General features: G+C 37.7%; 1 protein-coding gene across 5 annotated transcripts in view; it reads left to right on the forward strand.

The window, feature by feature from the left end:
• The first annotated feature begins 10,458 nt into the window (after positions 1–10,458).
• Positions 10,459–25,590, forward strand: part of LOC139966270 (ETS translocation variant 1-like) — a 52,006-nt gene continuing 36,874 nt past the window's right edge. For 3 of the 5 annotated variants that reach the window (XR_011792525.1, XR_011792526.1, XM_071969122.1), the window contains exons 1-4: positions 10,733–10,889; positions 12,269–12,375; positions 17,641–17,731; positions 18,237–18,287. Coding sequence is in view for 3 of the 5 variants with exons in the window: in XM_071969122.1 (XP_071825223.1) it covers positions 10,847–10,889; positions 12,269–12,375; positions 17,641–17,731; positions 18,237–18,287 (292 nt within the window). In the remaining 2 variants the exon portion in view is untranslated. Of the gene's footprint in view, positions 10,641–10,732; positions 10,890–12,268; positions 12,376–17,640; positions 17,732–18,236; positions 18,288–25,590 lie in introns of those variants that run through there. The other 2 variants (XM_071969124.1, XM_071969123.1) reach the window with 2 other exon arrangements.

Raw genomic sequence — 25,590 nt, forward strand, 5'->3', positions numbered from 1 at the left:
AGAATGCTACGGATGCCTCGACATTAAATTCCATCCGTGATGGTTTAGTACCATTTGAAAACTTGATGTTGAAATTAATCTCCAAGATACACGAGGTAGTCGGGTTTTCAAACGTGATATATGTTACCTTTTTATCCTCATGATGCATGTCAGAAGGAAATTGATTTATAATATGTGATGTCATATTCAGAAGTGCTCTGTTTTTTTAATGGTTTTTAGGCCAATATATATATACGTGTGGAGGAACATTCAAAATAAGGTTTCCCCTTAAAGGTCTGCTCTATGGGCCCCAACTATAGCAAGCTATCATGGAAAAGTTTCTTGAGATTACGTAATCGACCTGACTTTGTCGTAAAATGACCTCTTTCTTACCAATTAGTTGCAACGCCTGTCACACATTTTTTCTTGTATGAGGGTCTTTGTGTGAACGCTGTATGATTAACTACACTGTAGACATGAACATATTTCCACACAGTGTTTACACTAAGAGCCTAATGTTGTTAAGAAGCTATGCAGGCTAATTGTATAGCCTGAGGTCGATTTACGACCGTGGCAGGTCGATTACGTAATGACAAAACTTTTCTAGCTATAGCGTGCTATAATTGGAGCCAATAAAGCCGATCTTGAAGCGAAAGATGTTTAACTAAGCTGTGTCGGTAAGTTGCTTAACACTATCAACTCTATCACCTACATAAATGTGGATGGTTGGGTTTGCATATCCATTATTTATCGAATTACTTTATTTGAATATTTAGAATCCATTCAAATATAGAAATACATAATACAAAAATAATGTAACGGCACATTTCTCTCAAAAGTATTCTATATCCAAAATCAATATGATTTTTTACCCAAGTGAGTGGACCCTTCCCTGTGGAGGGGGGGGGGGGTTAGGGAAGGGGAAGTACAACTTACCCAATGTTTTATTCACCATATTTTGACTCATTGCTGTGATATGGTGCTGAGGCCGGGATAACATTTTCATGCTCTCAGATACAGAAGACGCACAGTATGATTGATTACATAGGCTATCAAGGAAAAAAATCTCCCAGCTTTTTAAATTTACAATTTGTGGATCTGATTGGCCAGTTAATGGAGTTTAATTAAGCAGGTTTAGTGTGCGCTACATTTAAAGTTTAATTGCATTTGGAAATTTAAGAAACTAAAGCATGCGCAGTGTAAATTGATGATGGCGCTAGAACACTTTCTGTACCAGAGCCGTATATACGGCTGTGATCAATACAGAGGCATAATGTAACTCATGATGTAAATATCTCGTTTGAACTTTCTTTTTCTCTTAGTATGTATCATTATGTATGTATTGTTAGGAAGTCAGATACAGGTTGTAGTTATTTTTAGGTGTGTCGGAGTGGGAAAGGAATCGGCAGACGAGAAAGTAGACGAAAGGGCAGTTATATGTTCAATGAAATATAATAGAACTGTCCTTGTAATTACATGAAATTATACAAACAAAAATACAATGTGCCGGTACTTACAAACTTAACGTCCATGATTATGAATTGTCAATTGTCAACAACTCTGTAACTGGACGACATAGGCCTACATTAATCTTGGAGTAACTCGAACCGGGGACCTTATGATTGGAAAGCACCGGCATTAACCACTGAGCTAACACTCCACGAGTAGTAATTCTTTCACAGCAATTCTTTCTTAGTAATTCTTTCACAAATAGCTGTAACTATTATTCTACTTACTCTCATTGAAAATTGGGCGGAAAACATTTGATTGAGCTTTTCATAGTAATGGTATACAAGAGGCAGATGAATTAATTGTCTGTCAATGGTTAATAAATGTTATGCATTTAAGCATACGGTGTGAGTCCATCGCTACGGTAACTCTTGAATCTCAAAAACGCCCTGGGCTATATACTTGTCTGGGCCATATCACTTTATGACAATATTTAACCTAAATTTAAAACTCTTATAGATTTACCTGGAGCTATTCCTACCGTAATAATTCTGAACTCTCCTTAATCAAGACCACTTAAGTTACGTTCATGAACTTCGTTTCGCATTCGTCGCAATCGTTGGTGTCAATTGCCCTAAATAACGATCGTTCTCTCCTTCAAGTTTTCTGAAGTGAACTCTTGTCAATTTTTATTTACATATATATATACGATACTCTGCTTGCGTTTAAACGGTCTGGTGCGTGAAGTTATCACTGATGAAGTGAATCTCTTTCAAACGTTTAAAACTTGATCCCTCCACTCTTATACGAAGAATTATCACATCGGAAGTTGCTGTTTCTTGCTTACAATCGTGGAAATTCCGCATTTTCTTTCGATTTCGTCATTCGTTATCCAAATCGCCGTGTTGCTGTCTGTGTCTCGTAAACCACAGACGTCACTAAATCCTCAACTTTGAAGAGTCGCTTTAGCATAGATAACAAGTTGTCAACAGACATGTCCTGATCATATACCTACCCGTGATATGATAGCTGACGGGTTGTGCTATTATGACACATATATACAACACTTGCCCACGAAGAAGCAAGAAGATGATAAAACGTCAGGTTGTGAATACATATATCGCCAATCCATCTGCCTCGTAGATCTCGTCGCGAAACTCGTCCTATTTTACTAACGATGTTTTTCTTAAAATGCCGTAAACAACATGCAATCCTCCTGATGCTTTCGCCATCAGTAGTTTGTATCTTCCATTTCCAAGATCTTAACTTGATGATAACTGCAAGCATGGCAACAAAGAAAAACTATCTTCAGTATGTCGACTTGACTCGGAAATGTTTCACTTTTTGTGGTGAATGTTGCACATATTCATTACTTAGGGAGTGGCTTAGGTAAAGGGGGGGGGGGACACCTTTCTCTTTTCTAAGGGACGGGACATACGGTGTCGCAGCCTTGTCTACGTTTTTAATTCAAACAGTACGATATTCTGAAGTACTTTAAGTGCGCCCTCTACTTGGTCATGCCATTCAGAAGCGACGGTGGGCATATGAAGCTAAATAGTACCTCAATGTTGTCGTTTTCTCCCCCTCGTCATCTGCTTTGTGACACCTGTTTATCGCGATCGCACCTTTCTGGGGTTCTGATAAACTTGTATGTAACGTACCACTCATTAGCAGTATGCATGTAAGTATGTATGCATGTCAGTATGTGTGTATATATGTATGTGTGCGTATATGTGTGTATGTACGTATGTATCATCCAGTGGCGTCGCCAAGGGGTGACCTGGGGGGGGGGGGCACGTGCCCTCCCAAATTATCGTGCTTCCCCCCCCCCCCACCAAGTGCCCCCAGATGCGATTTGTAGTGTTAAAACAAATTACTCAAACAAAAACTTTTTTTACAAAGGACGAAACGTATTATGTTCTTAAGTAAAACTTCTTTCCATCGACCATCACATTAACCAGTTGTTGTCTCACGAACAAGGTCACAGTGGCCCCGGCGTGAACCGCTAGTGCTTAAACTTCACTTCTACCCTGCATGAATTTCAATTTTCAACACTCTTATTTAAAAAACATTATAAAAGCAAAAGGGTTACTTTCAATTTTTTTGTAACTTTTCTATCCGCCTCAATTAAAAAAAAATTATCAGACAGACTAAGCACGAAAATTCTTGAACATAAAGTTACTTCAAGTTGCAAAATGTAGCACCAAATTGCATCTTAGGACCCTTAATTACTCAAAAATTTCTCAAGTGGCGTGCACAAGGGGAGAGGGACAGGGGCGGAAATGGCCCTTTGACCTTTCATCGTTGATCGGGGGACAATAATCAGTGTTCAGTCAGGGCACTTTTACATTTGACAGACAGGGAAGTGTTAGACCACTGCTACGGGTGTCCACCCCCCCCCCACCCTCCTTTCCATCTCACACAGTAGTTATTAGCACAATCTTGAATTTGAAGCTAATTATAGACCAAATTAATAGTCTAAATATGCCCCAAAACGAACCAATTCTCGTTTTTTTCGGGGCCCGGGGGGGGGGGAGGGTCAGGAGGGTGTGAAAACAACCCTAGCCCCTTAACATAGGAGTCACCTTCAACGACCCAATTGGGCACATTCCCTCCTTATGAAATCCTTCATTCGCTATACCTAAGCAAGATGGGGGAGGGTGGGGGGGGGGGGGAGACTGTGCACCGCGCCAACGCTTCAGTGAACAGTTTTTCAACACTGTTCTTTGAAGGCACAATGTGGTCTAAATGATGCTCTTCATTTGCCCCATTTTCTTCCGCACCACTTGTTATTCCATTCATTCACTTCAACATCCAAGCCACGAACGCCAAATCATATTGTGAGAACATATCTAAAAATATATCCCACGTGTTACGAAAACAAACGCGGCAGCCTCTATGGGCTATGCTAGTAACACAAGATATATACGCATATATAGCAACCGCCCTGGTGTTTCATTATCAAGCAGCGGTTGGGTTGGTGTGATATGTGGTAAACCAATTTTGCTGTCAATACAAGGTGTTGTCTTTATTCTGTGGACTTTAGTGAACTAAGGAAGAGTGTGATACGGTATTACTAACTAAAGAGATTCGAGTTCCACAGACCAGACTGCCGCCTCTTGTATACAACACAGCCTTAGATCTATACCATTCTTCGCCCTTGAAAATGCAGACAAATTACTGGTACCGGACATGATAACCCATTAAAATGAAATGTGATATGTGTCTGGAACATAATCTTTCATTAAAACTCATGCACAAAAAAAAAAAAAAAAAAAATCGTTCTATGAACGAAGCTATTATCATGGAGGTAAAACAGAATTGTTTTACCTCCATGCTATTGTAGACGTAAATATTAATTAGAAAATTGTGAAACAAAGTTGTAACATTACAACTGTTATATATTATTGATGATGATGATCGTTCGAGAAGTACGCAATCATTAATTGTGCATAATTATGCTACAAATATCTTGATGTCTGATTTTCGTTTGGAAAACAAAGTAAATCCAGCGGTAAATAATTGTATCAGGTAACTGAAGCATCTTATTATCAATATCGTCGATGTATTTGCGAGACACCGACCAAAAGTCAATTGGACTAGTTTTAAGTACCCATGGTAACGAGCATCTGTGCCAATGCATAAATTGTAGATCGCCTAAAAGCACACAATTCACAAGAACTTGGATACCATCCCAATATATACTTGTAACGAAGGTTTACTATTTGTTCTGTTCTAGTTATTTTTTTCACTACAGAACAACTTCCTCCCGATGTTCAACTGGTAGGTAGTTTGTGCCGCTAATTAACTACCAACTTACTCGTCGGCACACTTAGCTCGTTGATAGAGCATTCAGTTTGAGACGAGTTCAGATCTTTCGTTCGTTGAATAATTGGCATTATTTCCAAACATAAATCGTGACGTAGACGTATCTATGGTAACGAGGGGCCTTTTGAGATTCATTCCGCTCATTTCATTGGTTGTTATATGCGCAAGCCGTCCTTATTGAGTAGTTACAGTTTCTTTCATTCATTAACTCGTATTTCACTGCGATCGTTGCACAATAAATCGCTTGCGTTTCCAAACGAAATTGTTAGCTTCTTTCATGTTTTATTATGTTCGATATGATAGCTGTTTGACAGTGATTGTAAACGAGCTATTGTTACAATTAATGAATTAGTTTTTAAAGCATAAATAATAAACTTACACGTGTCATTCATTATCGACCACGCATGAATTAAAACACTTAACAACTTACACTTGAATAACACATATCGCGACATGGGTACAAGATTGGTAACCCACGTGGTTGTTAAATGAATAGTACATAATGCTTAAGACATGGCACCATTATGTTGATAAATCTATACTTTTATACTTATTGACAGATGGTGACAGCAGGGTCCCCGTGGGCAATAGTCTCGTGACATAGATTCAACCTAAATTTCAAACATTTCTCATATTTAATGAAACTCTAATTCTTTATATGCTGATATTGCGTCTTAAAAGTTTATATTATTTCTGGGTATACTGATATTGAAACATAACGTGCTAGTAGTATTGTTACGTTTTGATTATTTTCCTGACATCCTGGGTTTTTTTCTTCTTCAAGGTTAACATTGTGAAACGGATGGCGTTCCATATAATATATCATTTGTGACATTAAATACACACACTACGAAAACAGTTTCTTTTCATCTGTATAGCCTATATATCATCGCGAGAGAATTCAGGACAAGTTTTAAGTTGATTTTGAAGAAAAAAAGCCGATACTTCTGGATAATCAAATCTCATAACTTTTGTTAGCTTGCTTAGTCAATTTCTATATCAAGTAATTAAGTATAAAGGACAATATAAATGTTTCTACTTTGCGTTAACATGTGCAGGGTTAATATGAACAAAGATCCTGGGCGACGACATGTAGCCCATAGCCAGTTTGAGTTGTGTGTGAGTGGGGGGGGGGGGGATATAAGTTCCCCTCATCCCTCCTCTCCCCAATGGCCCTGGTTTAGTGTCAATGATGGCATCATGAAACACTTGTTCTTTAACCTTCATTATTTCGTGTCGCAAAGAAGATCTATCGAAAGGCGTCCTGTTTTTGATTAATTGCAATCTTATTGTGATTAATCCCCGGCACGTAGTTTTATCACTTTTGACGACTAAAGGTTAACATGCATGTGCTAGCGTTGTACACTGACGCTATCAACTACTTTAAGCAGTTAATTACTGGGGTTTTTTCCTGCCAGTTTCTAAGATGGCAGGGATGGGGACGGGACGAATACAATATGCCTGTATTGGCAAGAAAAGGAGAAGCAGGCGAGGCGGAACGGAAAAATTATTGGGGGGGCTAATGTGTGGAGACTATCTAAGCGGAGCGCCACCATCGGTTGGCGCGGAGCGTACAAGAAAATTTTGGGTTTTTTCAAACCCCCAGATGGCCGGAAACGGCACTTCCCAAGTGTTTTATGCTGCGAATACCTGGCCCTAAAATGTGGGTCTCAAGCCTGCAATTTCTCAGATTGCACGTAAAGTCTGTAAAAACATTGTAATTTGTATATTCGATCGTGTTTTAAGAGAGTAGCTATTACTCGTAGTGTACTCGCAAAGACGTTTTTAAGTGTAGTAACGGCAGTGGCGGAGCTAGGGGTATTGGCCGGGGGGGGGGGTAGCAAGAATGGTCTGTAGGGGCGCTTTCGACACTATCTAAGCGGAGCGCCACCACAGGTTGGCGCGGAGCGTACAAAAAATTGTTGTAAAAAGATACTCCCGAGATTGCAGGAAATGACCCTTTCCGGGGCCTTGCTAATTTGCAGATAAACGGAGAATAAATAGGTGTCGTCGCCATTTTGTCGGAAAATTACACCGACAGAATATGACAAATGTCAATAGGTATATGAGAGCGCAATAAAATAGTCAAAAATCGCGAATAAGTAAAAAGTAGTGAAAAGCTGAAAAGGGCGCCAGCAGTCCATTTGAGTCCGTCAGGGGGGGGGCATCCGCCCCTGACTGTATATATGGACGCTCGATCCACCACTAAGTAAGGGGGTGTTGGAGAACTGGCTGAAATGAGGCAAGTCATTGGCCTAAGACGAAGTTGTGTTACGCTACCGGTACTCACACTCACTGCTTCCACTTTTCACGGGACGTGAAGACGCGGTTGGGGTGACAATGTGGTCTATAGCCAAGGGACGGGCCGAGGGTCCCCAGCAATTACTAAAATGATTACACCTATAGAGTATACGTGTGCATCGGACAGATCGACAAGTATGCATTGAAAAATGGGCAGATGTACGTTTCGGAGCCTTGGTAAATATTGGGGGGGCTTATCATGCATTTGCCCCCTCAACTTTTTTATTGGGGGGGCTGAGCCCCCCCAAGCCCCCCCGGTTCCGCCGCCACTGAGGAGAAGGAATGCTGTTTTGATCCATTCTTATGCCACCGTTGTATGCATGCTATTGATGGGCTTATATCTAATTAGAAAATACATCGTAGTCTATAAATTTAAAAAAAAACAGTAAATAAGAGGCATGTATTAGGCTACTGTCTTTTCAACTCCAGGCTGCTATAAACAGATAAATCATTTGATTTGATATCAAACATGTACTTCCCACTGAAAGATTTTCAAACTAAGGCTGGTTTAGAGGATGTGTGTGGTAGGAAAGGGTGGTGTGGAACACATTCGGCCGATATTTATATTTCATTTATTCTCATGTATATTCTCTTCAATATCTGTCACTCTTGCTAAGCTACTATATTGGTTTATTTTACCGATTGGACCACTGATTCTTAATTTATTTTTATTGTATAAGTTTCCTGGAAAGGTAAAGACAATTTCGTGTTCTGTTTCTGCCGACGGGGTGTCTAACTAATTTATGCAATTGTAACAAATAAACAAGTCAATGGAACTAATTTACTAATGGTAGCTTATGAAACATTTGCATGACCCATATGGGTATGTGATGGCAGATTAGACTAGCAGATTGCATGTGACTTCAAGGAGCTGCCCCTGTTAAACATAACCCAATTTACAATGGCTGCAGAAGAGTCGCAAGTTGTATCAGCTTGGTAAACAGCTTTTAAATTAGGTAATTTCGACGCTATACATTGTGACCAACTTATTATTATCTTTTTCTTTAGCCTGCGCTAACTAAGATGTTTACTTCCGAGTAGTACAAAACGACAGATACCATCAGCCGAAACGGGTAAGAAGGGAGAGGGTGTGTGTGTGGGGGGGGGGGGTGGAAGGGCGGTGTGGAAACTGGCCGAGCGTTGACAGACTGGTTAAATAGGAAGGCCCAGGGCTACGCCAGTAAATTAATCTCGATGAAATCAAAACAGGCAGCTGTTATTCCCTCGTAAATTCACCAGATTTCATTTCTACAATTTCTAAATGATGGCATTACTGTCAGTGTTAGACAAAGCCTAATCGTATGTGGACATACAGGAATGATGCATGTTAATACACGCAAATAGCGATATATGTTATAGTTTAATGTCATCAGTATTTGGCCCTAAATTATAGCGTGCTAAAAAATTGTTAAAACGATTTCAAATATACTTCCTAGGAGGTGCTAACTCTCCAAATTATTTCCAGACAGTGAACAGAGCTCAATTAGACATTTAAAGCTCTCAGTGAGCAAGGGCGGCGGAACCGGGGGCACAGGGGGCACGTGCCCCCCACTTTTCCTCAGGTTAAAAATGTGCCCTTTTTCTACATAAAAATTGAGGTGTCTCAAGTTAGCAAGAGGCCAGGGAACCAGAATGAACACTCGGGAAGGGCCGTTTCCGGCCATCTGAGGGGCTTGTAAAACCAAAAATTTTCTTGGACGCTCCGCGCCAACCGATGGTGGCGCTCCGCTCAGATAGTCTTGCATACAACTTTGCAAATCCTGGCTACGCCCCTGAATTTTAATGAATTTCTGTGGGTCAAACTCAAAGCTATTTCGAATGGGAAAAAATTGTTAAGATATTAACATAATCCTTGTTTCCCAATTTGCACATTGGATATTGCAGTGCTAGTATATATGCATATTTTCCTTGAAGGGGGGGGGGGAGGGAGGCGTTGATGGAGTCATGTGTATACGCAAATAAGATAATACAATAAGAGTTATAAAGGGTACTAAATATAAGGCTGCATCAGTCCAATCGAATTTCTGCAAAGTGCCCTTTGATGTCGGTGCCCCCCCCCCAGATTAAAAGTGCTTCCGCCGCCCTTGTCAGTGAGGCCTAATATGCCTTGAAGGTGGTAGTAAAATGCTTATTGAAATCTGAGCCGATATCAGTGACCATTATTTGATTTCTAGCATATTTCGGTGACAATACTTATGGCACACAATTAGGGACATGTTATACCCTGTGGGGGGGGGGGTGAGCCTTTCTATAGCGAATACTTAAATATTAACTACAGAGCGTCGTTCTTAGGATGGAGGAAAGGAGATTGAGAGCTATACCGGGAAGAAGTATTTTCGCCTCGTAAGGCACATGAGCTTTACTGCGTCCCTTAAATACGTACCTTTTTTTCACAGGTAGTCCCCTCCCCCTCCCCCAAGATGATTTCAGAAGAAGGTAATAATATGTTTTTCATTTCCTCGCCCAACCCCATCCCTCCCCCTCCCCCACTCGTTCTTCAATACCTTATGTAAGGTAACTAACGGTTTCTCTTACCACATTCAGTTTCTATCGTATAAAAACGTGGGACCGCAGCTTAGCTACGTTATAGCCATATATGTTCAAGGGTCACTTTTGAGCCGATTTTCCCTCAGAATCCTGGCGTATGCTATACCGAAATAAATATATATGCAGGCTTGGACCAATATTCAAACATTTTTCCCCAAATCCCTCGCCACCCTGTGGTAGTCGCCGAAATTCAGTTTTCGTTATCATCATTGAGAAAGATTTCACACAATCAACCGCATCCAACAAGCTGTCAACCGTGTCTGTTATGAATATTCATTAAGCAGGGATCATCTCGACTGATAATCATATTGTAACGCTGTTACAAGCCAGCAGTGTGTAACTTTAGAAAAGCCATCAAAAGATTTCCGAAAGATAGTGTGATGGTGAATGTGAAGGAATGCTGAAACTCCGTTTGCACCATCGCGGGCAGAAAGCTTCGCGAAAAGAGACCTGTTTCTCTTGTTCCGACATATTTTTGGAATTCTAATGGTGCCAAATTCTTATTTTAAGAGTGGAGATCATCCTGGAGTTCAAAGGTTGGGAAATTGATGAATTATTACAATATTAATAAAGGCTTGAATTGGCCATCTTTCTACATAGCCGTATACGTAGGTACTTATGTGTGTTGCTGTGGTATGTATTAACGATTGCCTAGCATTATTTACAGTACGCTCGAGTGTAATGTCTGCGAAGCACTGAAGACGACTTTGCCAAAGGAACCTTCAGTGCTTTTAGTCGTATAATGTCATTTTGCTGGGAAGATTCCTTCCTAGAAAAAGATGACGGTAATAGTTGTGTATTGTTACTTGATTGTGTACTGTTGTCAATGTGCGGTCACTGTTATTTTGCGATATTTTGGCGATTAGAATAATTGCACCACAACTTTTGTTAGGCCTAATGCGGTTAGGCTTATGCACCATCGAAAAGGCCACCATTGATAAATCAAGGCCCAGGCTTTTGCTCAAATTAGCCTAGATTACAAATTGCTTTAAAAGATGAACCCACTGTTATTATAAAGCACCTAGTCAACTTTTGAGTGCCTGTCCGGCATGTTTAGGTAATTACATCGTATTTGTTAGCCTAGCCTAGATGATGGTGATATCTATAATCTAGTGATACTAGGTCGTACACGTAGCTTAGCTTTTTATAGACTAAATTAGACAACAGGAGTACAGAGTAACTTACATCTAGGCCCAACATTACCACATTAGACTTCTTCAGATTATGAGAATCATGCCATTGCCAGCCTCAAAACTGTAAATACAATGAACCATCATGGAACTCAAAACTGTTCATGAGAATTTTATTTAAATGAAGACTACTTATGTATAGTCAGTATTGCGAAGTTCGGAACACTGTGAAGTTTGGACACCCCAAAGAAATACACAATTTCACCATGACAACCTACAGCAAGAGCCAATTTCACTAAAAAAACTACGAAGCTACAGTTAGTTTCTCTCCAAATTGACCCGTGCGCAAGCAAGAACTTACATATTAGTCAATAAAAGGAAGTTATAGTTTTGGGGTGCTTTAAGGCTTAGGTGTCCGAACTTCGCAGTGTCCATGCTACATGTTTATCTACCATTTGTATTGAATTATTGACAACCAGTTGTTAGAATGATCTTCAGAGTCTTTGGACTGTCGTATATGGGTATATGCGTTTAAGAAAATTCACAAGTTGTTTTCAATCTATCGTAAAACCAGATGGAGAATTACATGCAGTTTGCTGATCATTGGCAAGAAAGTCTGTCATTAATGATGAATTGATCTAAGAATTTTTGATGAAATAACTCTTAACTGTCCATTGTAAAAATGACAAATTGTGCACATGCCCCACTTGTTTCCTATTTGTTTGGACTTTTGATAATCGTATGAAGAATGTTTTAGTAAAGAAAGGTAAGGCAGGGAGCTTTTATTTCTTTGTATTCAGTTTTTTTCAGATTTGTTTCCCAGAATAGATACACATTAAATCCCATGACTAGTACTACTAGTAGTAGTGGATAAGTAGGGCCTACGGTAAATAAGAAAGCATTATTGGCAGATAGTGAGCATTTTTGGCATAGTCCACTGGTGCATTCTGAGCAAACATTTAAACTCCCATGTTTTATCTAAATTCTATTTATTACTCTACAATTATGATTTTTAAATGGTTTTTTCCCCCCAGATAACCTTCCACAAGACTGGCTGTATAAGAGGGAGCTGAGCCCGTCAGCCATGGTCGATAACCCTGATGGATTGACGGATCAGCAGGTCCCATTCTTAGATGCACAGGTAGGATATTTCATGACATAAAGGGCAGAATGGAAAAAGGGGGGGGGGAGGAATGCTCATCTGGCCCCTCCTATAATAAATGTGAAATTAAATACATTTGAACTAGTGGCAGCTTTTATGCTTAAGTTTTATACATGTACCCAATAACCCATATGAACAAGTCTAATGTCAAAGTACTAGAAGGGAGGAATAAATTTTACACGTACTGCATGGTGAAGATATTTCAGGCTGCTTGTATGTATGGTATATTCTTACAATATATCAGTAATGACAAACTGTTATAAATGCTTTCCTGTTTATATGCAAATGTCAAAAGTTTACATGCATACAGTAAATTTATGAGATATTAAACTTCCCAAATTATATAAGGTTTCTTATTCAGTTTTGAACAATGGTAACATTTCCTTTTTACTTACATTGACTTGAACATTTGAATGCAGCAGGCGTCTACATCCTGTAGCCTAAGAATAAACCAGTGTTGTTTGCAAAAGGTTTTATTGTAACCTGTCATAGAACAAATGCCAATGTGAGAAAGCCTCCATATAGTATTAGAAACACGTGGAAATCCCCTGCTGTACCTACCGAACAGGTGTAGCAGTCAGCAAACCACATAACATTACTTTTGAAAATTTGGAACTGTAATAACTTGGATACTCTTGGTTTCGTCTGCATAAAATCCATAAATTTCTGACACAGAAGCTTTGAGAGCTTTATATTTTACGGATCGGATCCATATTTCACTCTTAAATTGGCCAATATGGTAAAAATATTTCAATCATGAAGCATGTAATTGCCAAGGTGACTAGGCATCATTGTAACGTATGCTAACAAGTTCGGTAGGATAGTATTCTGTTGTAGACATGGAAAACTGAAGGAAAACAGTTTTCATGCTATATGATCAAGAAATATGATGAACAGCCAATATTTCTTCATTAATTTGTTGTGGCTTTTTAGCACAATGAGACGATTTTGAGGATTTTTGAAAGATGTTCAGTGCTGTCCTTTGAATTAGATACAAGTTAAGTTTAGTCATTCCCAAGGGTTCGGAAGCCAAAAGAAGCTCAATTTGGAACCTGATGCATTTTGATGATCGTCAATGAACACCAGCTCTTATTCAGTTCCGAGCCTTCTCTTTTCCATGAGTATTCATAGAGTTACAATGGCATTTGCGTAATTGTCGCACCCATTCCTGCTCCCCGGGACTGCCATTTAACCCAACATATGATATATCGCGATAAATTGTTTGTTTTGGAGAACCTAAATTAACGACCAATCAGTCACGGAAATCCCATACATCCCAGCAACCCTAAGACTAAGGAATATATGTTGATTAACTTTGTACTGAATCAGGCATTTGGATTTGAATGTTGCACAGGTTGAATTTTTTTTTTTTTTTTTCTCGAAAGCTCCCTTTTATTCCTTATTTTTTTAAATTTCTGATTGCGTCATTTTGGAAGTGCACTGTTAATTTTTTCAAATTTGTAGTATGAAACCAATTTTAACTGTTAGCTGGTGTCTGGTGATACCCTTTACAGACACACCACCAATTTTGATCACTTTGTGTTTGCTACGTGGGAATTGTACGATAATGTACTACGTGAGTAGTACTGTAATGAAACAAACTTATTATTAAACGCAAATTAGTTACAATATTAATGCAAAACCAGGTATCTAGTCATTAGCTTGGTCACTTAGATCTCTGAACTCATCTGTTAGAAAACTAGTAACTTGAAATAACCTACAGTGCAGTATGCATGAGCAGGTTCTTGTTCAGCTTCCATGCTGCATATTTTATGGTACAGTAGTCAGATCAAAGATTGTGTCTCAGGTATTAAAACTGTACAGTAATTGACACTGTTGCTTCCAGGCATGTTTCACCAAAGAAATCATTGTAATGTAACAATACAAGTTATATACTTCTATTGGGTGTAAAAAGGAGTAGCCAATTTCATTAAAATAACTATATTACATTGTCCAATGTTTATATGTCAAATTTGTCAAAGAAGAAAATTATGATATATATGTTCTTAAATACTCTTTCTGTAATCATTAAGGTAAGAGCTTGAACCATTTAATTGATCCTTATGTTTTTAAAGCACATGGAAAGTTCCTAATATTGTACAAAATGAATCCATGAGAATGTTCACCCTACAAAATACCTGTCTTCTGGTTGTGCACTTCTAATAATATTCACAAGAAAGAAACTTGTGAAGGAGCTATTTACATAGGAGGAAATGAATTTTTGACAGACGTTTTTATTAAGAAGAAAAGAAGTGTTAACAGAAACAGTACTGTATATTAAATGTAATACAATGCTGTAGAATAGTGTTTTATGTAGTGAGTCAAATCATGCCTCTGTTGAGTTTGTAATCATACAGTTAGCACTACAGGCTGACTGACTGTAGAGTCCGACACTCTTTCTTCCTGAGTGTATAAATATATTTAGGACTGTGTGGACATTTCAATAGCAATGACTAAGTTAGAGCTACATAAATTACAAAAGCTGTTGTTGTTGGGTTTTTATCAGGGTAGTTGTGTTTTTCTTTATGATACAGTGTAATGTTAATGTTGTTATTCAACTAACGTCAACAAATCTTGATCAAGTACAGAAGCTGTTTTTTTTTGGGGGGGGGGGGTGGTTATTTCTCACAGTTGTTGTGTTTTTCTGTATATGATACAGTATAGTGTTTTTATTTCACATTGATCAGTAAAGCTAACTAGTAGATATACTGTACTGTAGCTCTTTATCTATTACCTCGCATCAAACTGATATTAAAGTTGGCCGCTTTCCAATGCAAATGTTAAAGGGTTGAGAGGAAAGGGTGGCCATTTGGAATGTATCAGAATGTCAGGTCAAAGGTCATGTAGGCCATGTTAGAATTGAGCAAGATAAGTCTGTATAAATGCCGTCTTCAGAATGTAGAGATGTTGACAATGCCAGAAGGTCAAAACTGCTCATTGTATTGTTGTTGGGTAGTGCACAAGTGGGTACTTTACAATAGGTTATTTAGGGGCCATTCTGAAAGTAAATGTCGTTTGGATGTACATCAAGTGCTTAATTTCTTCTGTAGGAAAGAAGTGATAGATTGTTTGAAGTTTATCAAAACTGTTCCTTAGTAGGGTATGTACTATGTGTTCTTCTAACAGGAGGTAACATACAAAAATGATTCAGTTTTAGAGGCCAATTTGGCCCATTGGCAAGTTGTACTCAACCTTTGAAGTTATTATACCTCATTCATTTGAGATCAAAGTTTTAACTGGATGTGAGGGTCTGTATCATTTAAATTTGCAACCTGCTTGCAAAAAAACTCCCAAAAACAGAGCTGGTACTGTATCTAGGTTACTCACCAAAGTTTCTAAAGTATAACAGTTTTTGAATTTGAGGTGCTCTAGAAGCATAGTAAGTTTCTTGGTTATTTTTAGATCAATTGATTATTGATGGCATCAGTTTGAACCATGTCATGGAATTATTAGCCTCAGGTTTACTGTTGGTGCTCTTGTGAATTATGAGCTGAATTATGGTAACTTAAAAGGTAATGTACAGTAATTTGGAAGTGTAAAAGTGTATGATAAAATAGTTTAATATTCTAGCATACAGTACTATGTGTTTTACATGTAGTACGTAGGAAGCCAAAGCTAATTAAACTGTCACCTTAAATAGTAATCATCCTTTACAAGTGGTTGAAAACAGATGGCTCCATATTCCTCGCTACTCTCCTCAATGTTGTCAATATTTATGCACTGATACACCTTATCAGTTAGTTTGATAGAGAATCCTTGACCTTATGTTGTGTGAACTAAACATGTGGTCTTGTTCTATTATTGGACAATTTGTGTACATTGAGCTATTTGTAAATTTCAATTTTATTCATTGATGGGAGACCTGTTGCATATTTATCCCACTAGAGCTACTCATTTCTCATTCTAGTAATGTACTTAAAGTAGTATTAACAGTACATTAAGTTGCCAGATTGCTACGGTATGATTATTAGTATTTATATTTGACATTGTAGTACTACCAATTTCTGTGGGGTATCTTTCAAAATACCCATTTTCTCGTTCCCTTTAACCCCTCACCCCCTCCTCCCATTCTTCCATCTGTCCTAACCTTCCACAGATTTAGACTGCTATATAGACAGATTGGTCCGACTCCTGACTGACGTGGCATCCATTCTATATTACAAAGTTTTATTTTAGTTGCCCTGAGAATATGCTCGCTCCCATCCACTTCCCCTTCCCCCACTCCATCTCTTCCATTGAGTCAAAATAAGAATTTACAATAATGTGTCTGTACTTGTTAGTAATTTAAATTAGAGACATTTGTAGGCACAGTCAATCAGGTCAAGGCATGTTAATACAGTACAGTGTCGTAGTCAGAGAACGGAACTACTGCAGATTTATATCGAATTATGATAATTGTAGATAATAATTGGAAATGATGGAAGGACATAAGGAATGGAACACAAATTCTGAATATCTGGTCATAGTTGCTTTTTGCAGAGCAATTTTGAAGTTTTTCATTTCGGTACAGTAATTTGTAAAATAAATGTAACTTCAAGTTCAAATTCTCCATTTAGAAAGGATCTATAATTATTTTGAAACTTTAGTATTTGTTGTTGTTGTGGTGAGAATTAGTGCAGACTACAGAGTTTATCTTGATCAACAACAGAAGGTGATATTGTGATCTGTACGAGCCCGTCATGAGTAAGACTGAAATGATATCGACTAGTATACACACAGAACTGGTTCGCTCAAGACGTACAAGTAGTCATGGATCGCCAACATCTGAAGTCATATCTGCTACCTTCTTTCGAGGGGAATTATTTGGTTTTAGATATTGAAGCCATATTGACAGATGAGGTTATTGGAATTCTGGAACAATCGGGCAAAAGAGACGAGAAATTGCATTTCGTACCTTCACAATCTGAGGTACTTTTGGTTTTAAAAAGTTCCCAAAAGTAAAGAAAATGTGTTCAACACCACATTGTACCTTAGTGAACATTGTAAGGTATTTTACGATACATGCTTTTAATTTAAGGTATATACTGTACCTACTTGCGTTGAACGAGATGCAACCACAATTGAATTTCTAGTACCAAGTCTTTATTGTACTGCTTAGTTCATAACATTTGTAAAACCTGCCAGTTTTACTCTTAATCTTTATATTGCAGTCCTACTAAAGGCTCATAGATCTCTCGGCTCCTGCTGAGTTAATAATCACATTGATCAATATCTAATTATTAATTCCTCTCTCTCTCTCGCCAGACTGTCCCTGATGTTGATAAAGCTCCTAGACCGTACTTCAATGGATCTTCAGTTGGTGGATTAGAAGGTGACTTGGAAAAGGATTCAAAAGGTGCAGTAAATATGTGTTGTAACTTTAATATAATCATTGAAGGCAACATATAGAGTAGATTGAATTTTGTTTCCAGCCATTGCTAAATTTTTTCGGGGAGGGTTCTTGATCTGCCTGTCTTGGACATGTTGAAAAATACTGTAAGACAACTCACAACTGTACCCTTATGTTCCCTCTACGTACATGAATGAGAAAACAAAATCTCGAAAACCAAGAGTTTTCTTCCTCTGAGTGAGAGATTGCCATTAACCGTTAATTAAGGGAGGACTCACAATTCTGGAAGATACTGTATCTTCTGCCATATTTCCGATGTTAGAAGAGACGACAAATAACTGCTCAAGCACCACAATGAAGCAATTTTTTTTTTACTTTCATGTATTATGTATTACCTAACTCATGTGTTGCTTAGTAGTGCACACCTTCACCAGAGCGACAAAATTAGTGGCGAACATGGAAGGAGAGAAATAATCCAAATTACATACATTTGATATCTGTTGTCTTGCAGAGCTGTTCCAAGACCTTGATGAACTTCAAGAAGAATGGTTGGCAGATGGAGGTATGTATTATTCAAAATTTCAAATACTATCTCCTTTTTCCTCACCATTTGTTGATATCAAGATATTCCACCTTGACGACAAGCTAGCTAAATATGGATGTGGATTGGTGATGAAAATAACATGGATGGTGTTTCCTTGTACATTATATTATTTATATAATGTTATTCAAGAACATTCCTGTAGCACGATTTTCGAGTGTTGTTTCCCTTACCCCGCTTAAGTTACAAATGTTCACTCTGGTCAAAGTTGGACATTAACCCTCTAGTACTATTATTGGTCAGTCCTGTACTTCCCTGTGTTGTCCAAAACTTTGCTTTTACATATTACTCATTCTTTCACCGAAAGTATCATGTAGTATGTTTTTTTTGTTTTTTTGTTGTGATGAACAACCACTTTGATGGCCATGCTTAATTTGTCCGCTATTGCTGTCGATACCCATGACAGCCGCTCAATATTTTGCTTTTCAGAAGGTAGTTAACTGTTAACGAATATTTTTTCGTGGGTGGTTTACAGTTGTTTGTTGGTGACTTGCCACTTTTCTCTCTTTTCGGCTATTATTACCCAGTCGCTGTCAGGTAGTGTCATCAGCATTATTGGTTTATGAACAGCAGCGAACAGCATTGGGGGGAAAAAATCAATGCCGATACAAGGCCGTTGTGGACAGAAGAGGCAGATAATGAATCTTGTACACCCAGTTACTGTCATTGTGCCTGTCAGCTGTTTCACACTATATACAGAATATATATTTAAGCTAGAATAGGGAGTACAGTGTGTAGAAAGATGAGCAACATGTATAAATATTATTGTCTAATGGGTCTCTATATTAGTCATAGTGCAAGAGGTGTGAAGTGATTTGTTTTGTCAACAGACCCTGCAAAGTTCTGTGCCAATGTTCTGACCTTTCACCCCTCCCCCAACTCCACCCCCACACCATCCTTTCCCAAAGATATGTTTGTCAAACTCATTTGCTTTTCTGATGATGCAAATATGCTAAATGTTTGAACCGGTAGGATCGTAGAAACGTATCTCTCAAGTTTGTTAGTCGTCCTAAAACTCTCTTTTGAGGTTTTTCTTAGTAACCCTAGTGGATAGGTTTGCTTGTCTGAACAATTTTCAGAATTGTTCCTGAAAATGTCAAGTTTACTGCATAAATAGTTTTTATTCTGTAAGATTGTTGGATCAAAGTTATTTTCACATTATTCATCTCACTCACGGAGTCGACAATTTTGTAGCCTAGAAAAAGACTCAATTTTAATTTCTCTTTTAGCACTGTCTATCTGCACTAACAGAAGCAGCTTTGGCTGAAATGCCATAATTAGCGACAGAATATATACCAAACATGAGGTTGTCAGAGCTGAATTTGAGTTACATACAGTACATCACAAAGTCTGTTGCTTGCTACTGTATTCTCAAATTCTGGGTTAGCAAAGAAAGAAAGATTGAATTAGTGAAATTTGTTGATCAAGTAGGATTATTTTCTGAGGGAAACTGCAAACCATGATCAGTCTATTGAAGCAAATCTGAGTACGGTCATGATTTGATGAATAATTGAATATGCAAAGGGATCCTCTGATTAACCAACCACCCAATTATCATTCACATCTTTGCTCACAAATATTCGTAGGAAAGTTGTTTATGTTCATGAAGGATATATGTGAAAGAAAATGCACTATTATTTTTGCATGGCATTGTACTTTCACCAGATATACCCTCAAAATCAGTTAAGAGATCTATAATAACCAGTCCTCATTATCAATTAATAATTGTTTGTCTTTCGTTTCTATTGGTACTTTACCATGACAGTGGTTGAGAATTCAAAAAGTGAAAGATTGTGAAGTTCATTACCCAATAAAAACAACCCAGTAGTTTTGTTTATGATGTATCTTTACTTGCTCGCAACCACACAACGCTCTCTGGACAATTGCTGTTTATGTCTCATTTGTTTGTTTTCATTTATCGGGCGTTCCTTCTTTTTTCTTTTCGTTTTAAAATTGTGTTTTTGTAGAGCTACTTGTAGGCAGGAGCTAGACATATGGTCCCATAAATGAAAAAAATTTCCCCTTTCAGTCGGAACACAAGCCGTGTGTCTCCCCGAGCCATTCAATGTCAAGAAAATTCCTACACAATAGAAACCGAGTTAAATAGTAACGGAAGTTGTCTGTGGGTTCAGAACGGTAACCTTGAATTAGGCATTGACATGGAGATGTTGTAATTGTATTCCTTTTTGGTTTTTGCAGACAGAATTGATTATCTTTAAGTGAATCTCAGTGAGTAGAGACAGAGAGAGAGAGACTGAATTCTTTTTTTTGGACTTTCATTGTTGCGCAAGAAACAGGAAGAAATAATGATTCTTAAATGAATCAATGAAATAAATAATGAAGCATGAAAAGAGACATTTGTTTAAATGTCATGCACTCTTATGTTTATTTAACATTTTGATATCTTCAAATTTTATGTCCTCAAGTAATTAAAGAAAACCTGTAAGTTTTTTCTTGCACTGATTCATACTATTATCAGTAGGAATTGTCAATTAAATTTTGAATAATCGGGTAGATAGCAAGTGCTTCCTGACGTATGCATCCATGAGGTTCTTTTCCGTCGATATGTAAAAGTGCTAGCGGGGCTTGATACATGACTCCCGACCCTGCATATTCCTACGTGTTCCCCTAGCAATGAAGTCAACAAGGGCAAAGATGTATTAAGCATATGTATGTCTCGTGTGATCACTCTCCTCGTGCCTGCACGCCTTCAAACATAACAAAGAAAGCAACGACCCATTTTTTTATATTTTTTTTTATTTATTTTTTTTCCATTTTTTTTTGTTTCTGGGAGCAGTACAGATATAATGGAAAGTTGTATTTAATTTGTAGTATTTCATTTATAAAACATGCAAGAATTGTATTAACAGAATTACTCCACACTCAGTCATGACTAGAAGAAGTAACAGTTTAATGTAAGGTATTGCTGCCCTGACAAAAAAATGGTGAATTGGAATGAATAAATGAATGAATATGTGTATCAATGATGGAGGGATGGCTGTACAGTTGAGAATGTAAATCACATAGATGGCTAATGATGTGTGAGTATAAGCCTGTTGCCAGAAATGACAAAAAGTTACTACCCAATGCAAAGTGCATTTTATACGCCATTAATCGGGATGTACGGTAAATTCAAAGATCGTAAGTATCCGGTATCAAAGAGTCAAAGAAGACAGTTAACAGGAGAATTATTTTGTATTCCATATAATATATACATAACTACTGGATATTAAGCTACTGAGGGGACCAAGTTTTGGTTAAGGTGAACCATGAATCAAAACTCATTGAAGAAGGGCATTGTTAAATATTGCTCCCCCCACCACACCCCCTTTCCCCCCCCCAAAAAAAAACAAGAAAACTCTAAAATGATTTTACTGCCCAATTTGTTCCCCCACATTTATTTCCAATATAGTGCCAATGGTGAAAAAGCTCCAATTTAAATACTTAGTGACAGCTATTTAGTATATTTTCCAGTGCTTTTCTTTGTAAATGAAGTTTTGAGAATTCTTGGGCTGATCATTGAATTAATCAATGGATAAAGATGTTTGTGTTAATATCACTGGTGATAAATTCAACTTGTGGTAGTATTGTTCTGGCACATACACTAGCACAGAGCCCTATATCATAACCTGACAGTTGCTAGTGGTTTGAAGCCCATTCTCCCTAAAAAATTTCAAAATGCTATGTCAAACTTTCTTAATTTTACAAAGCTATCTTTAACTCCACTGGTATATAGGTAGACACATGTACATTTTCTTGAGGATCAGCAGAGGGTTATGCAAAGCTTCCCATGACTGAAGTTTAAATCCAAGATCTGTCAGATATTTCTGAAACTTTTGTAATTGATAGTTTGCAAGTTTAATTTGAATTATATGTGTCATGGGTTTGCCAAACTTCTATAAGAAAAAGAGAGAGAGGGGGGGGGGATCTTTAATTCTTAAATATGGTTTGGCCTGCAATATGATGAAAAGGGATTACTTGGAATCGTACTCTATTGTTTACAAGACTGTAATGTAAACATTGCCATGTCGTGTGTCTACACAGCTGGATCTGCACTTCACGGATCATGATGTAACTGTACATTATATATAAGAAAAACAAACGCAGCGTTTCTTGAACAAAGATCTGACAATGGTCTGTAGAAAATTTCCTTTTCCTATGGATGAAGGAAATATGAACATTTCCATCATACTGCACGTACCACAAATCTCGTTTCGTAGGAGATGTTATGGTTCCTTTCTGTAGTACTGTAGTAAGATTCGAATGCGGTATATATATATATATATATATATCCCTCTGCTAGGACATTCATCTGTGGTAACAACCTTTTGCGGGACCCTTTCCTGAGTTTATAAAGGTTCATATTGGTACTGACTTAATACCAAATCAATGTATGTACATGTACCGATAGTGTGAATTCCCAAGTGGGAATTAACGATCAGAGGCGATCATAGGATTTGTGCTAGTCTAGAATATTTGCTCGGTACTATAGATTTTTATCTTTGCATAATCGCCAGTTGATGCTAACCCCATAGAATCCATTTAATTGTTTGTGAAGTAAGAACTATTCGGCTGTCAGCCTTTCCTCATTGTAAATGTTAATGTTATTCTCTGTTATCAACCAAAGTCAACTCTAAAGACTTGGAATAATTTTAAACTGTACATTCAACTTTGCACACTAATACATTGAATATGGATCTCTCTCCAAACTCATCTGTTCAAGCATGTCCTAAAAAATGGAGGAAGGGAATGAATAAAGAAAAACTTAAATCCTGGAGTGGTGTAATAATCTGACATTAAAATCTGATTTGTTATTCCTGCTTGTGAAGTTTTTGTTTCTTAATTGAAGGCTTGAGATATTAACAAAGAGAGAGTAAAGTAAACCCCAGCAGACTTGGGAGGTAGTTTTTATGATTACATTAATAATATATACATTAAGTGATTAACTAGGAGACTGGATTTAAAGGGTGGGTATTCTCATTGGTCACGCTTCTTCAAGGTATGTTTTGGTTTGCAATTCAAGTGTATCATCTAGATTGGTGAATTATTAATTATAATTAACATATATATTCAATTCATGTTTGGCTGTTGACACTATTAAGTCGTTCGTATTCCATGAAGGAAAATCGAGACCACAAAATCTCCCAAAATGGAAGAAAATTTAGTTGTTGTTCGAGGGAGATCTTTTATGATAATCGTGTCTGTCACATGAATTGAAGACGATGATGATTGCCTTTGTTTCTCCTCTAATTAAGGTACCAAAAGAAAAAACATGGGTCTATTAGCTTTCTTTCTTTCCATCTATGCAACATGGCACCCTAAGGTGAAATCCAATACCATTTGTCCTCGATAAATTGTTATGCATTGGTAAACATGTAATGTAATACTTAAAATGCACAACAGATGATTGCCTCCATATTGATTTTAGGGAGGTTGCTAATTGATGAGTTCACTGCCTGTTTTTTAGGGCAGTTTCTGGAATCGACCAACAAGGTTTGAATCGGAACAAATAAGCTCTGCTGGCATACCTCCATATTGAAAAAATGCAAAAAATGCAACTGATATATATTTCTTTGAATCAAACTTCTGAGTTATTATTAATCTGTGCTAAGACCAGGGTTGAACACATGTGGAGCTCTTTAAAATATTATGTACCCTTATAGCATGCACTAGATTACATCAGTTTGCCCTTGGATGGGAAGATACATTTACCACCTCTGTGTACATGTATGTACATTAAGGGAATCCCAATACATGGAATCTATTTCACAATTTGAACTTGATCAAATGTGGATGGGGTCTGAAGTATTAGCTACAGGTAGGGTCTAAACTTTTCCAGGAATGTGAACTTGTGAATGAATCAACAGGTGGATTTGATCCAAGTCTAGCATAAATAGAACTTTCATGTTAGTTGCTAGGCTAAAAATTACTGATGATTATTAGTGTTATTAATTGCTAGGCCAGTTCAATGAGCGTTCAGATGTTTAGATCATCTCTTAACAATAAGACAAACGAGGAAAAGCAACCGAGGATGTTTGTTGTTTAAAAGTAAAATCATGCAGTGCATGCAAGCACACGCCACACACCCAAAAGAAAATGTCACAAACATCCAGTGTCATTCTCCTACGAGGACACTGTAGTCTTTTAGACAAAACCTCAATTCTAAAAAAGGTGTTTGAGATTTGAGTATATTTGAGTTGAAGTATTCTTTTTTCTTTTTTTTTTTACTGAAGCCTAGAACTCTGACACCAATGTGAGGAACACTATCAGCACCTCCGTCCCCCCTAGCCTCCCTTTGGAAATGGGCAGCCTAAGTAGTAACACTCTTTTACCTCTTTCAACTATGCAAGCCCTTTTATTTAAGCAAAACTGTCCATTTGGCAAACAGCATTTGTTTTTCTCTTTCGATATTCCATGATTTGTATTAATTTCCATTTAACATATAAATATCTTTCCCCAGTGACTCACAAGTCCCTGTCCTTGTTTTGCTACTAGAGCCATAATAAAATTGGTGTTTTTCAGTCTGTAAACTTTGTTTGAGTTGCCAAGTGTAATTCATCACTTGATAGTGGTGCACATTGTTATTCACACACCTCATGTGTTGGGCAGACATATGTCTAGATAATACTACCATCAGTTAAGTGCAGTTAAGGCTTACACCAGGCTCCAGTAGCTTATCATAAAGAACCTTTTGTTCAGCTTTAGGGGGTCCTGGAAGTGATAAAAAAGGATGTTTTCCAATAGCTAACAACAGGGCGATAGGAAGTTATAGCTTAGGGACCTTCTCTACAAATCTACTTGAGAATAAATCCATGAAGCTTTGAATTGTGTGTGTTGTACATGCAGGTGCTGTGAGTGAAACATGTTATTCATTGAGTGTATTGATTGACTATTATTGACCTCTTGGCCCTAATATTGATCAAGCAATATTTGGTGATCATGCCTCCTTCAAGAGACTGGCTTGCAATTTAAGGATGTTTTGTTTCCGCTCAATTGTAATGACTGTTGAGTATATCTGCCAGCTTTCTTGTGTTATTACTAGGTGAGAGTCAACAGTCTTTCATAGCTTTGGAAAAGGCACTTGCCATGAATGAATGGGTTGGCTTATCATAACAGGTAGAGACACTGTTTGTACACGCACAATTCCACTTCAATGCTACAATGTCTGTCAATAGACCCCCCCCAAAAAAAAAAAAAAACCTGTTATTAAAACATTAAAGCCATCATGTGATTTGTAAGTTGCTCTTGTTTCTATGGAGTTTTG

The sequence above is a fragment of the Apostichopus japonicus genome, chromosome 4 (assembly GCF_037975245.1).
Source record: "Apostichopus japonicus isolate 1M-3 chromosome 4, ASM3797524v1, whole genome shotgun sequence".
NCBI lineage: Eukaryota > Metazoa > Echinodermata > Holothuroidea > Aspidochirotida > Stichopodidae > Apostichopus > Apostichopus japonicus.